The sequence below is a fragment of the Diceros bicornis genome, chromosome 32, assembly GCF_020826845.1.
Source record: "Diceros bicornis minor isolate mBicDic1 chromosome 32, mDicBic1.mat.cur, whole genome shotgun sequence".
Classification (NCBI taxonomy): domain Eukaryota; kingdom Metazoa; phylum Chordata; class Mammalia; order Perissodactyla; family Rhinocerotidae; genus Diceros; species Diceros bicornis.
In genome coordinates this window covers 37,513,730-37,527,413 of record NC_080771.1, presented here as the reverse complement: position 1 = coordinate 37,527,413, position 13,684 = coordinate 37,513,730, and the positions used below count along the sequence as shown (strand labels likewise).

General features: G+C 55.0%; 1 protein-coding gene across 4 annotated transcripts in view; it reads right to left on the bottom strand.

The window, feature by feature from the left end:
• ACSF3 (acyl-CoA synthetase family member 3) overlaps positions 1-13,260 on the bottom strand; it is a 71,060-nt gene extending 57,800 nt beyond the window's left edge. For 2 of the 4 annotated variants that reach the window (XM_058528484.1, XM_058528485.1), the window contains exons 1-3: positions 13,081-13,159; positions 5,799-6,504; positions 4,397-4,552 (exon numbers count right to left, since the gene is read on the bottom strand). In XM_058528484.1, the coding sequence (XP_058384467.1) occupies positions 4,397-4,552; positions 5,799-6,479 (837 nt within the window). In that variant the 5' untranslated portion in view covers positions 6,480-6,504; positions 13,081-13,159. Of the gene's footprint in view, positions 1-4,396; positions 4,553-5,798; positions 6,505-13,080; positions 13,160-13,199 lie in introns of those variants that run through there. The other 2 variants (XM_058528483.1, XM_058528482.1) reach the window with 2 other exon arrangements.
• Positions 13,261-13,684: the final 424 nt, after the last annotated feature.

The window sequence follows — 13,684 nt, the reverse complement described above, 5'->3', positions numbered from 1 at the left end:
TCATGTGGCCTCCCACCGCCGGCACCTTGACAGGACAAAGGCAGCACCTAAAGGCAGACAAGGGCCCTTGCTGCTCAGAGTGGTGTGGGGGCTGGGAGCCGGTGGGAATGCAGAGCCCAGGGCCCCACCGCCTGCTGCAGCAGAACCGCTAAGCAGGGCTCTGCAGTCAAGACAGCCCATTCGCTTCCAGGCACTGGGTGGCAGCCACAGAAGGCCAAAGAATTCAATACACGAAACCCGATGCCCCGGGGGCAGGACTGAAACCCCCGCAGGTGTTTCCCTGTTGAGTGCTCACCTGTGCAAAATCCACTCTCATTTTCAGAATATCTAAGCTACAACAGGTATATATTCAGCAAAGTTAATTCTGTCAAGCTTTAAAACCAGCAAGATCTCTTTGGAGCGTGGAACGTCAAGGATGGGATTCTCTGTTTCCACACAAAATCTCCCATGGCCCAGAGACACCGATGAGCCCGTCCACGCAACATGCCATTGTGCACGGGCAATGGTGGACGGAGCTGGGCCGTGAGCACAGGAGGCCTGATTCTGCTGTCCTGCGTCTTCACAAATGTGCGCAAACCTAGAGCTTTGCAGAGAAGCTTATCCCTTGAAGGGAATGGCTCAGACCAAAACTGTTAAGTGGACAATTGTATTACATTGTATCTATTTAAGCTCTGATTCCTCAGAGGAGTTGATACAACTTTTATTCAACAAATAACCACTCCCTAAGTAATTTCAGGGGACTTTCCCCCATATGACCCTGGCACAAATCCAGATGGTCATAATGATATGAAAGTAACGCAAGACAGTCTGGAGAGAGGGTTTCCAACCTGCCACCTGCCAGCGTGCCCTCACGGTCCATACAGCACGTGGGGAAGCAAGAGAGGCCCCGGGCCTGGGCACCATGTTGAAACAAGGTGACAACCATTCACCAACAAAGGCTCCGACCCTGCTGCTCTAGGCCCTGGGGAGACATGGTGAACAGGAGGAAAACCGGTGCCCCCAGGGTGCCATTCTAGGGGAGAGAGAAGAAATGAGTGGGACACAAGGGCAGATTCCACGTGGCTCCAAGGGGAGAAGAGCTGCAGTAAACAACAGTGCCGGGGCAGGGCCAGGAACTGGGTTCCGGCTGCAGTACTGAGGGGAGTGGCTGGCGGCAAATGCTTACAGAGCCAAGAGCAAAGCCAGGCCGAGGCGGGCAGGGACAGGGTACTAGGGTGGGCGGGGGTGTGCGGAACAGTAGTGAGCCAGTGCAGCTGGAGTGTAGAAGGTGGGGGAGGGAGAGGCCAGGAGGGGCCAGAGTTCGCCTAGGGACAAGGCACGGGTTAGCCGTCTTCCTCTGCTGCGCCAGCCCTGCAATGCATCCCTGCTATCCCTACCAGGTGCACTCACGCCGTTCCCGAATCAGGAACTAGGAAATGGAGACTCTTGCAACGTCCACTTGAGAAGGCCATCAGCCCGTGGGGCCTGGCCTGTCTGGGTTCCTGATCCAGGCTTTCTGGGGCTCTGAGTCAGGATGGGGACCTGGAGACTCTTGAACTCTGAGCTCTGCCTTCCCTCTGTAATCAACCAGCGCGCTGGAGTGCGGAGGAGGAACCCACAGCAGCACAGGCCCAGCTCCTGAGAAAACCTCCCTGCAGCTGGCTGTGTTGGGGGATCAGCCAAGCACCCCTGGTACCAGGGAGGCCCTCCAAGTGGAGGAGAATTTGGAGCGGGGGGGGGGGGGGAGGGAAGAGGGCAATTTGCATTCTTCGGGTGTTGCTGCATTCTTGCCACACAAGCCACCCAGACAGTCACAAACGGCTCCCAGGGAAAGCCTCCCCTGTGAAGCACCCCTTGGCTGTCTCTGCTTGCCCTTAGTGGTCCCCTTAGCCCGACAGCCTCAGGTGCCCACCCTCCTCATGCAGCCCAGTCCTCAACATCAGCACAGCGATCCAAGGGTTGGGAAGAGCAGTGCTGAGAATCATGGACGCAGAAGGGCCCTCAGTCAGAACCCCCCCAGGATGGAGTGTGTGCAGACTGGGCCTGACCATCCTCTTCTGAGAGTCACCTCGGCCCAACCCCCAACCCTGAGGGAGCCACACGTGGGTCTTTAGGTCTAGAAGGTGAACAGGGCCTCAGCCTGCTGCCCTGAAAGGCATCTTTAAGCTGCAGACTGTTCATCTAAAATCATTAAGGGTCCTGCAGCTTAAAAATAAAACACAGAAAGATGTAGGCGGAGCTGTGGTGGCTAAAGGCAGAGGAGGCGGGAAGTGGGAACCTTGCCTGCTGGACCCATCCTGGAGCTGTGCCCGGGGCTCTTGGGACAGGGGCTGAAAGGGACTGCCTTGGCCCACGGGCTACCACCCCTGTTGTCACGTCAACCACTACCATGCTAGATTTCTAAATGTCCTTCTCTAAACCCCAATATCATCACCTGCCAGCAAACAGGCTCACCAGGTCACATGAAGCTTTCCTGCACACTGGATTCTTTCCAGACTTCACTCCAGTGGAAAAAAGAGAAAGGTCCCTTCTTTTCACTTCTCTGCCTCTCTGGGACTGGAAGGCGCCGACATTGGTCTTGGTGCCCCCACCATGCATGCGCCAGGCTCTAGGCCAGGCACTCCCACTCGTTCCCTGGGCTCACATGGCCAAGGGCAGGGATCACTGCTCCTCTTTCTCAGAGGACAAGACTGAGGGTCAGAGCAGCGGAAGGCTGGCCTAGGTTGCGCTGCTCTAATCAGCTGAGCTGGGACTTGGACCTGCCTCATCCTCTCCGCTCCCGACACCACATGAGAGTTACAGCTGAAGGCCATGAGGAGAGCACGAGGCCTGAGCCTCTCAAGCCCTGCCTCTTTGGTGGCCACAGACAGAAAGGTGGACTTTGGTGAACAATGAATTCCACAGACCAGGGACCCCTGGCTTTCAGAGACCCCTTTGTGAGGAAATTCACACTTGACTAAAACGCAAACTCTGAGCTGCTGGGCAGAGAGCCTGGGAGCTTTTCCAGGCAGACCCTCTGAGGGGCCAGAGGGACTTCAAACAGTAGGAGTGCTGGGTTAGCACCGTGGTAAGCCAGGCGGCCTGCTGAGCACTGGATCAACAAGGCCATGCTCCACTGGTTGAGGACGGTCCACCCCACGGGACAGCCCCTGCATGGCCACCAGCCCGCGAACCTGTGCACACCAGGCGCCCAGCCTTGGGTTTCTTGCGCTCTGCTGTTTCCACAGTCTGAGCATTCTGTGATTTGACAACTACCATGATGTGATCCAAATACTAAGGGTTTTTTCCACATTCACTTTTTCCACCTTTCTCCCCTTGGATAAAAGTTGTATTCATTATGTAAATTATTGTGTAAATCAATGGACATCTCAAGTCTCACTCAAGGCACTTCGCATCATGGCCCCTCTGCAGGGTTGAGTGCACTCCTGTTCCTGAGAGTTCAAGGTCCTCCTCTCATAACCTCCATAGACTAAGGAGTAGCTCTTGGGTGCAGTTGGCCCAAATGCACGGATGGAGTGGACAAGGATACATGGCCTGACAGTCCTCCACCGAGGGCGGCCCTGAGCGGAGCCCTGTCTCATCAGGCCTGGTGCTCAAAGCCACCTCATTCCCACCGACAAACAGAGAACTGAGGGTCCGCGGGAGTGCTGCACACCAGGCCACAAAGTGTCAGGTGACAGGGTCAGGGATCTCTCCCTCAAAGGAGGTGCCTTTCATCACTGTGCACTGGGGCTCCGCTCCCACCTCCCTCTCCACATGGCAGTAATCACAAGTCTCCCTCCCCTGCGACCTGACAGCAGTGTTGGGAAGAACACCATGCTGCAAAGAAGACAAGCAGGGAGAGTAAAAGGAGCCCCCAGCTGACTGCTGGAATGCTGGTGTGGTCAGCTAAAGGATCGCCCCAGAATAACCATGCCCTAATCCCCATGGATATGTGACCTCATGTGGCAAAAGGTACTTGCAGACATGATGAGGTAAGATCTTGAGATGGGGAGGTTACCCTAGATATCCAGGTGGGCCCCACAGTGATCACAGGGTCCTTCTGAGGGGAGGCAGAGGGAGACTTGACCACAGAAGCGGACATGAGATCACAGAAGCAGAGACTGAAGTGATGCAGCCACAAGGCAAGGAATGCAGGTGCCTCTAGAAGCTGGAAGAGGCAAGGAACAGACTTTCCCCCAGAGCCTGCAGACAGAACCAGCCCTGCTGACACCTTAATTTTAGCTCCACAAGACTCATTTCGCAATTCTGACTTCCAAAACTGTGAGAGAATAAACTTGTGCTGCATGAAGCCACCAAGTTTAGGATCATTTGTTACAGTGGTAACAGGAACCTCACACAGCTGGCAAAGTCCACCCACCAGAGGAAGGTGCCTGGTCCACGGGGCATCCAAGTCAAGAGCCAATCCCCGACTTACCAGCTGAGCACTGAAGTTGGGCAGCATCACACAGGCGGCTCCCACCCAGAGTGGACAGAGCAGCTTGTTGACCACACCATGGACGTGATGCAGTGGGAGGACGTGGAGGATCACATCGTCTTTAGTCCACGCCCACTTGCGGACCAGCCCCGTCACCTGTAGTATAAGAGCACAGCCTCAGCAGGCGGGAAGCCACGCAAGGATGAGGGAGTTCAGAGGGGGCAGCCAGGGCTCCCAGCTGAGTAGAGGAGAAGCAGGAAGCAGGCCCATTCTTTGCTGTCCCGCCCTTAACAGGAGATGGTAGCAAAACGACCGAGCGTCTGTGGCTCACACACTTACCCCCTGGTCACCCAACCTCTGCTGCCTGTCTGAGCTCCCTGCTGATTCCAGCACCATCCTCAACCCAACTTAGCTCTGACAGAACCAGAGCCAGGTTTTCCAGGCATATCCTCAGCTTTTACTGAGAAGCAACGTGAGACACGCCCACTGAATCCTCTGAAGTCACTACTGAGGATGTCGTCCTGCAGGCCTCCGTGACCGCTACGCGCAAACGCAGGCGAGATACTCACTCCCTTGGAAATCCAAGTCCAAGAGATGGTCTCTCTAGATAAAAGTCTGTCTTCCAGTAGAAAGAGATAACAGACCACTGGCATTGCTTACAGCCAGCCGGACTCAGTTTACCCCTGACTTACGAGACTGAGTGAGCCTGAGACTCAATGGCGCTGACTACCACCTTCCTCTTCGTAGTTCTGAGCATCTATTTCATTTTATTGCTCCTACTGTATAAGAGTCTTTATCGTACCTACACATACTTTTTGGAAGCAAGAAGGGTTTACATTACAGATAAATAAAGTGGCTAGGAGTTTTGCACAGACGTAACTGAGGCCACAGAACACAAAAACGAGGCTTCAGACAGGGGCATGCACGAATTTTTGCTTACAGGTTTCCCTAACAAGTCCCAATTCTAGGCGCTGATCGCACATCCTGAATACTCACTCTCTGGCTGGCCTCTTTGAAAACCACCTCAACATCATGTATAGTGAGTGGCCCATTCTGTCCTCTACATGCCACATGGCCCTGGGGGAGCCCTCCATGGCCCGTAAATCCCGCTACGCCTGAGGGTGGCATCCCCTCAGCCCTCTCCCAGGAGCGGTCCTATGCAGGTTAGTGGGACTGGGGGCCACGGGGCACCGTGACCCTTCATCGGTATTTCAGGTAGGGTTGAAAGGATGGTGACAGTTGTACACGGCCCTACAGAAAAGTAAAGGAACAAGAGACCACCCCAGAAGGCACTTCCAACCTCAGGCCCAGGTGCCACACTATAACTGCTGCCGTATGTAACCGGCCTGAAACGGACACAGCAGACCCCCCCCCCGACGGTGTGGTCCAAGTGAGCACTCACCACGGCCCTGATGTTGTGATGGGTGCTCAGGACGCCCTTGGGCCTCCCTGTGGTCCCGCTGGTGTAGATGATCATGGCACCCCGGTCTCGCCAGTCCCGCTCTGGCACCTCCCCACTGCCAAGCTCCTCAGCTGCCCCACTGTAGACCGTGGGCATGAGAGGCAGGAGGGGGACCCCCAGCTTGCTGACCACCGGGCTCAGAAGCTCCACGTACTCCTGGCCGGCAAGAACCACGGAGCTGCGGGAGTCCTGGATGAAATACTTCAGCTCGGCCTGGGGGTGCTTCCTGTAGAGAGGGACGGCGATGCCGCCGCTCATCCAAGAGGCCCACTGCGCAACCACGTAGGAGACGTCATTGGAGCACATGAAGGAGATTCTCTCCTCCTGGAGGTCCCCGCCGGCACACTCACGGAGACTGCAGATCTCCCGGGACAGGCGGAGGCTGCGGTAGTAAAGGTCCTTGTATGTGTGGTGGCCGTGCTGGTCAACGAGGGCAATTCTGTCCCCAAAGGCTAGGGCTCGGGTGAACACCGGGGCGCTTCTATCAGAGCGGGTTGCGGGGGCCACGTGCAGGGGGCGGCTTCCTCCGTGTCTCCAGGGAGCAGGCTGGTGGAAGGCTAGGGCACAGGCCAGGCGTTGGAAGGACACCACCACGTGGCGAGGCATGGCAGCAACAAACATGCCACTCGATTTCCCTGGGGTGGGGCTGGAAAAGAAGAGGTACCAGGTCACGGCACCTGATCCGTCCTAATTGCCCAAAGCAAGATTTAAATACCCAAGAGGGTGGAGTCTGCCTGACCACCAGTCATAAGGCACCATCCCGAACTAGAAAATGTGCACACTCGCCATACACCACCTCTGGAACTTCAATGTCCAACATCTTAGCTTTTTATTTAACCTCTTAGTTTAAGGATTTCAAAAACATACAAGATTCTAAACAATGAACTAAACTAAATAAAACCAAGGAGAAGCGAATAAAATTCAATGCACTTAAGGTAAATTCTGAATAATGGTTTTTAAAAATCTGAGCCTGGAAAAACACTAGCAAAGAAGAGTGAGTACAGGGGCTGCTACGCAAATATTCTCTCTCCATCAGCGGGCGAAGCCTGGAGACTCAGCGAGCCCAACACAGACCTGGCTCACTTCCGCTCTCGAATGCTTCCCCAAGGGTGGGCATTAGGGACCCTGGTGCCGTGCAGTCTTAAATAAAGCAAGTCCACGTGTCTGAGTGTCAGTCCTTTCTTTTTAAGCTGAAACATAACTCTTCTCTATCTCCCCAAAAACATAACTACTAAATAACAGCCACAATAGTCAGTGAGAAGCAAGAGCTTGCTGGGAGGGGCCGTGACCAGCTGACTCAACTGCAATTCATAGAAGGGCGGAGAGAAAGGAGACCTGGGAAGGAGGGGCCAGGCAGCCTCCTGCGGCCAGCCAGTCCAAAGCTCCAGCCTTCAAAGGCCAGTCTGACTCACCATCCTGCTCTAGGACCCTGCCTGGGGGAAAGTCACCAAGTGGGCACTTAACAAGAAAGGGTGTGCGCTTTCCAAACTGCTTCTGCATCGACAGTAGTTTATCACATAGGTTCAGCTCAGCCCAAGAGGTCAGGAGGCCACCTGCTGCCAGACTGTTTCTACCAGCAAACCGTAAATGGCTCCTTGCCAGTGCCAGTGCGGCCCACACGGCCAAGAATAACCACTGGCCTTGGTTTGAAAGCCCCGATTTCATAGCCCCTTCAGGAATCCCTGCTCCCCACCGCAGCCTCTGGAGCTAAGAAGGGTCACGGGCCTTCCTCCCCAGGAACACCCTCTGCCCCACCCTCCCACCGGCTCCAACTTATGGCTCTTGGTCAGAGCAGCATCCGTGACCGCGTGCTGAGGAGTGGACGAGCTATCTGAGTTGCTCCTGAAGGATTTTAACGAATATTGTTTTGACAGTGATAACACACTTAATACATTACGACGTAATTTCACCTTCAGCCACCCTGTTCAGTAAACAAGGCAATCCCTTTTAACTCTACTGGACACACGGGAAAGCTCAAAGCTGCCCAGCTCCTAAAGCAGAGGCAGGAGCCCAAGCAGAGCCTTCCCACCCCAGCCATCTTTTCCCACCACAGTCAACCACACCAGAAGCCCATGGCTGCTTTAGCCCACACGAGCACAAGGAAATGAGTCCTGGGTGGAAGGTGTCGCTACCTGTTCCCAGGGAGCGGAGGAGGCGGGCAGGCACAGGGGACCCCAGAGGGCGCTTCTGAATGCCAGAGGCTGACAGGATGCCCACCAATGGGCCTTCTGACAACCTTATAAAATAGAAGTTGTAAATCTCGTCCCCGCTCCCACAGGCCCAGCAAAACAAGGAAGGTCAGGAATAACCCGGCAGGTGACCCCCTGCCCACAGGAGGTGGCCCAGGCCCACGGTCTCTCTGCTTCTTCCACGACCCCCTCGCACTGTTCTGCTGGATCTGGTTAGCCTGTGTTCGGCACATTCTCCCTGACAAATCCTCGCTTCTCTCTCTCTTTCATTAACTTGCGCTAGGGGAAAACCAATGTGTTATTGTTTGTTATATGAACTAAACAGTTTTGTTCTCTGTTCTTAATTTAAAAAACAGACTATACACAACACTTTATAATTACCTAACAAAACAAACAAACCCTACTACATTAATAATGGCCAGAACCGAGTTACGCTTTGGCCCTGAGACCCTCAGCTTGCTGGCACTGGTATGTGCCTGTCAGCTTTGGTGGGCTGCTTTCTCCTGCAGCCACCGGCTCCTGATAGAAAGTCTCCCAGCCCAGCCCCCAGGGGAACCGCTCCAGCCTCCAGCCAGTGGGAGGAAATCCGACACCTCAGAGACAGCTCACCCCAGGGGTTTCTGCGTGGACCCCCCTCCCAGCTCTATCGGGCTGCTCCAAGGTCCTGTGCGAATATTCCTTAAGGCTTCGTGGCCTCTACCAAATGGTCGGTTCTCAAATACACTTGACCCACACTATTTCCAGATGAAAGAGGCAGTCTATCAAAAGCAGGAGAGTGTCCTGCAATTTCTCCGTGTTCTGCCCTCCACACGTGGTTCAGCGGCGGATTCACGGCTGCTTTTACACCCCTGCATTTCTGTTACTATAAAGAAACCTGGCAAATTGTAAGAAAACAGCTGGGCTCAACCAGAGAAAACAAGAAATGTGATAAACATGTGAGATGTGCCAGTTTCAGGAAGAAAGTCAGCTAGTGAGAAGCAACCCAGGGTGGCTTTAACGTGTTTCCTTTTCTCACTTCCAGCAAATTCTTCTCTATTTGCTTTACAGGCCGGAGGTGGAGGGGTGGCAGACACAAAAACAAAGAGAATGTGCAAACAGCCAACAGAAACCCGACTACACAGTATCTCTAGATTATGGCCTGAGGCCAGACTCTCGCTGGTAAGAGCACAAGAGAGATGTTCCAGGGGTGCCAGCTGGAAGTGACAGCATTTTCTGGGGTGCTCAGGAGCACTCAGGCAGCCAGGTGCTGCTCACACAGACAGACACATGGAAGACAGACAGACGAACCAGGCATGGCTGCTCCCTCCACCCCTCTCCCCAGGAGGCCTCAAGGCTAGTCACTGGCAACGCCACAGCTGCAATCACCAAAGTCCACATGACTCTGCTTTCCTCAACACCTCCGCCCAGGTCACGGCTGAGGGTCCTCCCCTCCGGGGTCTGAGAGAGCAGGCACCTCCCCCTCTCACAGGGAGGCACAAGCGCTCTGCCTGCTTTCCCGTGGGCCCCAGGAGCTGCGCCACACTGGGGTGGGGGCAGTCACAAGAAGCTGGAGTCTGAGGACTTGAAGTGGAAAACTGGACAACAGGGCTGAGCCCCAGCTTCCTTCCCTTGCCCAGGGCCTCCGCTAACGGTGGGAGGCTAGCTGCCAGGGCTGGGGATGGACAGTGAGCAGGCAGTCTCAGCAACAACTCCAAAGGGGGACTGGGAGGAGAAGCAACCTGCCGGAGGCCACAAAACCACAGGAGAGGCACAATCCAAACCAGGCCTGGCTGGCCCCACACATGCACACTCTGCCTCGCTCTGTGACACTGCACAACAGTGAGGAGTATCAGCCATGCGGAGCCGCCACCACACACTAACTCAACAGCATTTCACGGGCCACCTGCAGGGCTGCTCCAGGACGCAGGCGAGAGGGTGAGGCCCGGCCATCACTCGGCCATCCGAAAGGATACTCCACAGTCACTCCAAAACGAGACATGAAAATACGAAGTGCAAGCCCTTTGTCCCCCAATGTATTATAAGAATGTATCCAGGGGGACCATCAGAGATGTAGGTAAAGATGCACATATGGGGGCCACTGCAGTTCCTTATAACACACACACGCTGGAACGAAACCAAATTGTCAAGAAGAGGTCTGAGAAAACCAGGCACACACGTGGCGTGTTGGGGCCACAGCCCAACTGTGGGAGGCACATGCTGACGGGGAGAGGCTCCCACAACACCGCCAAGGGAAGGATGGTCACAGTTAAAAAGAAGACATGAAGGTCAACGTCCAAATGTTCACAAGGTTACAGGGCTGCAGGTGATTTCTGTTTTCTTCTTAGTGCTTCTCAGTTTTCTCCAATTTTTCTGCAATGACCACGTATGACTTTTGTAATCACATAAAAAAGTCTAATAAATGTCATTTATTTTCTAAATGGAGATGCTTCAACTTCAGCATTAATATTTTCTTTTACACAAAAAAGTACATAAAAATATACAGAAAACATATAAAAATATTTGTTCTGGCTGGTGGATCTACAGAGTGTTATAACTGTCCATAGCTCTTTAATCTCAAAATGATAGAAGCAAATAAAAATCAGATGATGGCATTCCTCTTTTAATTAAGGCTACTGGTTTATAAAAGGTTTATGCAGACAACGAAACAGTAAGTTCTGACAAAAGCCATTCCAACGTGTACTGTGCTAACACCGAGCGCAGAGTGCATAGTCAGGCCACATGCGTGTCTTCGGCACGGAGACTGGGTTCCCCCTCAGCATGTGCTGCCCAGTCTGAGCGGGAGGTGGCGAGACGGTGATGGGCTCCGTGTGGGGGCTCTGCATGGGGACGGCATGAGCCAGGCAGATGCAGTCCCGGCTCCCGAGAGCAGAGCGCTCCTGCAGGCAAGGCCCTCCTGGGAGGGGCAGAACAGCTGGAGCTCAGGGCAACAAGGAGCCAGCCAAGCAAAGGAGCAAGGAAAGAGACGCGGCACATAGGACTGTGCTCACAGGAGGGTGTTTGTGGAGAGGCTGCACTAATTTATTCTCCCTCCAAACATGTGGGAACATGAGACCACCCCTTCAAAACAGCTTTTATGTCCCTCAGGTATGTGACCCTGAAACCATTCTGTCATAACTTTTCAATACAGAGCTAAAACTTCAAGGTCATGGGGATCAGGGCCCTGACGTGACAGGGCAAACCAAAAACCTGTCCAGTGCAGATGACCGTGTTCCGAACACCTCCAGGTCCAGAAAGATCAACAGCTCCCTCAGGAAGAGCCCCACCTTCCCACCACAGGCCCCCTTTGGTCATGGGGCTCCCCATCACCCCCAGTGCACAGCCTGGAGTGACGCTGCCACCAAATAAATGCACTTCGGCCATGGGTTGTCCCTGTCTCAATTAACCAACTTCCTAAAACTGCTCTGGGCACTCTGACCAACCTGAGATAACCGGTGTCACCCGAGCGGCAATGAAAGAATACCAGCCAAGAGCACGGAAACAGGTTTCCCTGCCCTCTGGGGAGCCAGGACAGCCCCCGCCCCCCCCCCTCAGATTCCTCCAGGGGCAGGAGCCCAGTCAGAGAGCCCGCAGACACCACTCAGTGTTCTAACCATCCAGATTCTCGGGTCAGACCACCTGGCACATGGACCTCTCAGACACAAGCCCAGCACCAGGAAGATCACATGTTTAGTGTCTTAACAAGAATACTGGTTAAGTGCCCAGATTTCAGAGTCAACAAGGACCCAGCCTGGAACACCCGCTCCTTCCTTCCTAGCTTTCTTCACCTGTCTAAGCCTTCATCTCCAGCTATAACAAGACCGGCAGCAGGGCGTTCGTGAGAACAACCTGGCACACACGGAGGGGAAGGCAAACAGCCACGCCATCCTTAGCATGGTGCTCCCCATGGAGCTGCTCGACAGAAATTACTTGATAAGAATGATACTTGCATTCAAATGAAGGTGGCTGGTTTCGAAATGAATAAAATGGCACCTGACCCATCAACACCACCCCAACCCCCCAGACTGAGTTTAAAGCGGACCCCAGCACTTCCTGTTGTCTGCTGCTGTGGTGAAGGTGTGGGGTGGGAGAAATGGACTGCACTCTCCCTGCAGAGGACACTCGTTTCAACACAATGCCTGTGGTTTTGGGGGTTGTTTTCAAAGTAACATTTTGAAGTCACAGACACTCACGTTGCATTCATAAGCACTACATTCAAATCAAAAAACCAAAAGGGAAAAACACACGCTTAAACCCATATCCATATTAGGAACTAAAATACTATTTTAAAAATGCCATCTGGAGGGACAAAGCTTACACTCCCAGGCCCAGTTTAATCCACGTATTCAGGCTGCCTTGAAGGGGTTTCTGGGACATGGTGTGAACCCAAGGAAGTCTCCTCTTACAATGCTCACGGCATGGACGTGGAAACATCACTAGATTGAGCCACACTTCACATCACAACCTCCCAGGGCCCCCTGAAGCCCACTGGTAACGTCTGTGCCCCTGGGCCCAGGACAGGCGCCCCCTGACCGCCGTCCCCACCCCAGGCCCCCACCACAAACATCTCCCCTCCTGGGCCTGGGAATCGACAGCTCCCCAAATGAGTGATTCCTGTTCCCACCTCTAAGCTCTCATCCTTTCCCTTTTTGGCAAACTCCTAGTCATCCTTCAAAGCCCGGCTCAATATCACCTCCTCTTTAAAGCCTCCCCTCTCTCCGGCAAGCTGGCTGCTCGTGATGTCCTCCAAAACCCTGGCACGTACGCAGGGTCCCTGTGTGTACAGATAAACCAGCCCGCGGGTGCCAGGCCGGCTCGGAGCCGGCGCCGCGCGCCGACGGACAGGGAAATACAACGGAGGGGGAGGGGAGGGGTGCTCCAGCGTGGTCCTGCGGGCCGGCGAGAACGGAAATGGATTTACTGGGGACACACAGACCAAGTCCCCTCCAACGACGGCTGAGGGCGGACTCGACGAACCCAAGACCCTCCCAGGGCCCCGGTCCGGTCCCCGGGTGCCAGCACCGCCCGCCGGGCACCCCCACGGCGGGACCCCCCACCTGACTAGGCCCCCGGGGGGAGGAAGGCGACGCCCGCTCAGGCGACGGGAGGAAGAGTCCGCAACCCTACGAGCGGAGGGGCGGGCGGAGGAGGCCGGGGGGCGGGCAGCAGGCTCTACCTCAGGGACCAGGCTCCGCTCCTCCTCTTCCTGCTTCCCTCCTCCTCCCCGCGCCGGCCCGGAACCGGAACCGGAACCGCGGCTGCGCGCGCACGCCGCGTCCTTCGCCCAAGCCCGTCCCCCGGCGGTGCGGCGGCCGGCGGCGGGTTCCGGGCCTGGACGTTACCCGGCGCCCGAGTGAGGCCGGTGAAGCCGTGTTTTGATTTTAATCTAATTTAATTTAACAGCCACACGGCCGTCTGGCTCTCTAGGCGCTGGGCGGTCCTGGCACCGGGACACGGACACCGCACGAGGCTGAGGGCTGTCAGCCCCGGGCAGCGAAGGAGGCGTTTACAGCCGGACGCACTCCATCCAGTTGGCCGAAGGGTGTGACTTCTTCTCTAAAAAAGATAAAAAGAGCGGCAGGCGGCGCGTCCAGCCGTAGGCACGAATTATGTAGTACAGCACTTTCCGAGCCTCTCCCATCCTGGCGATGATCGGGCCGC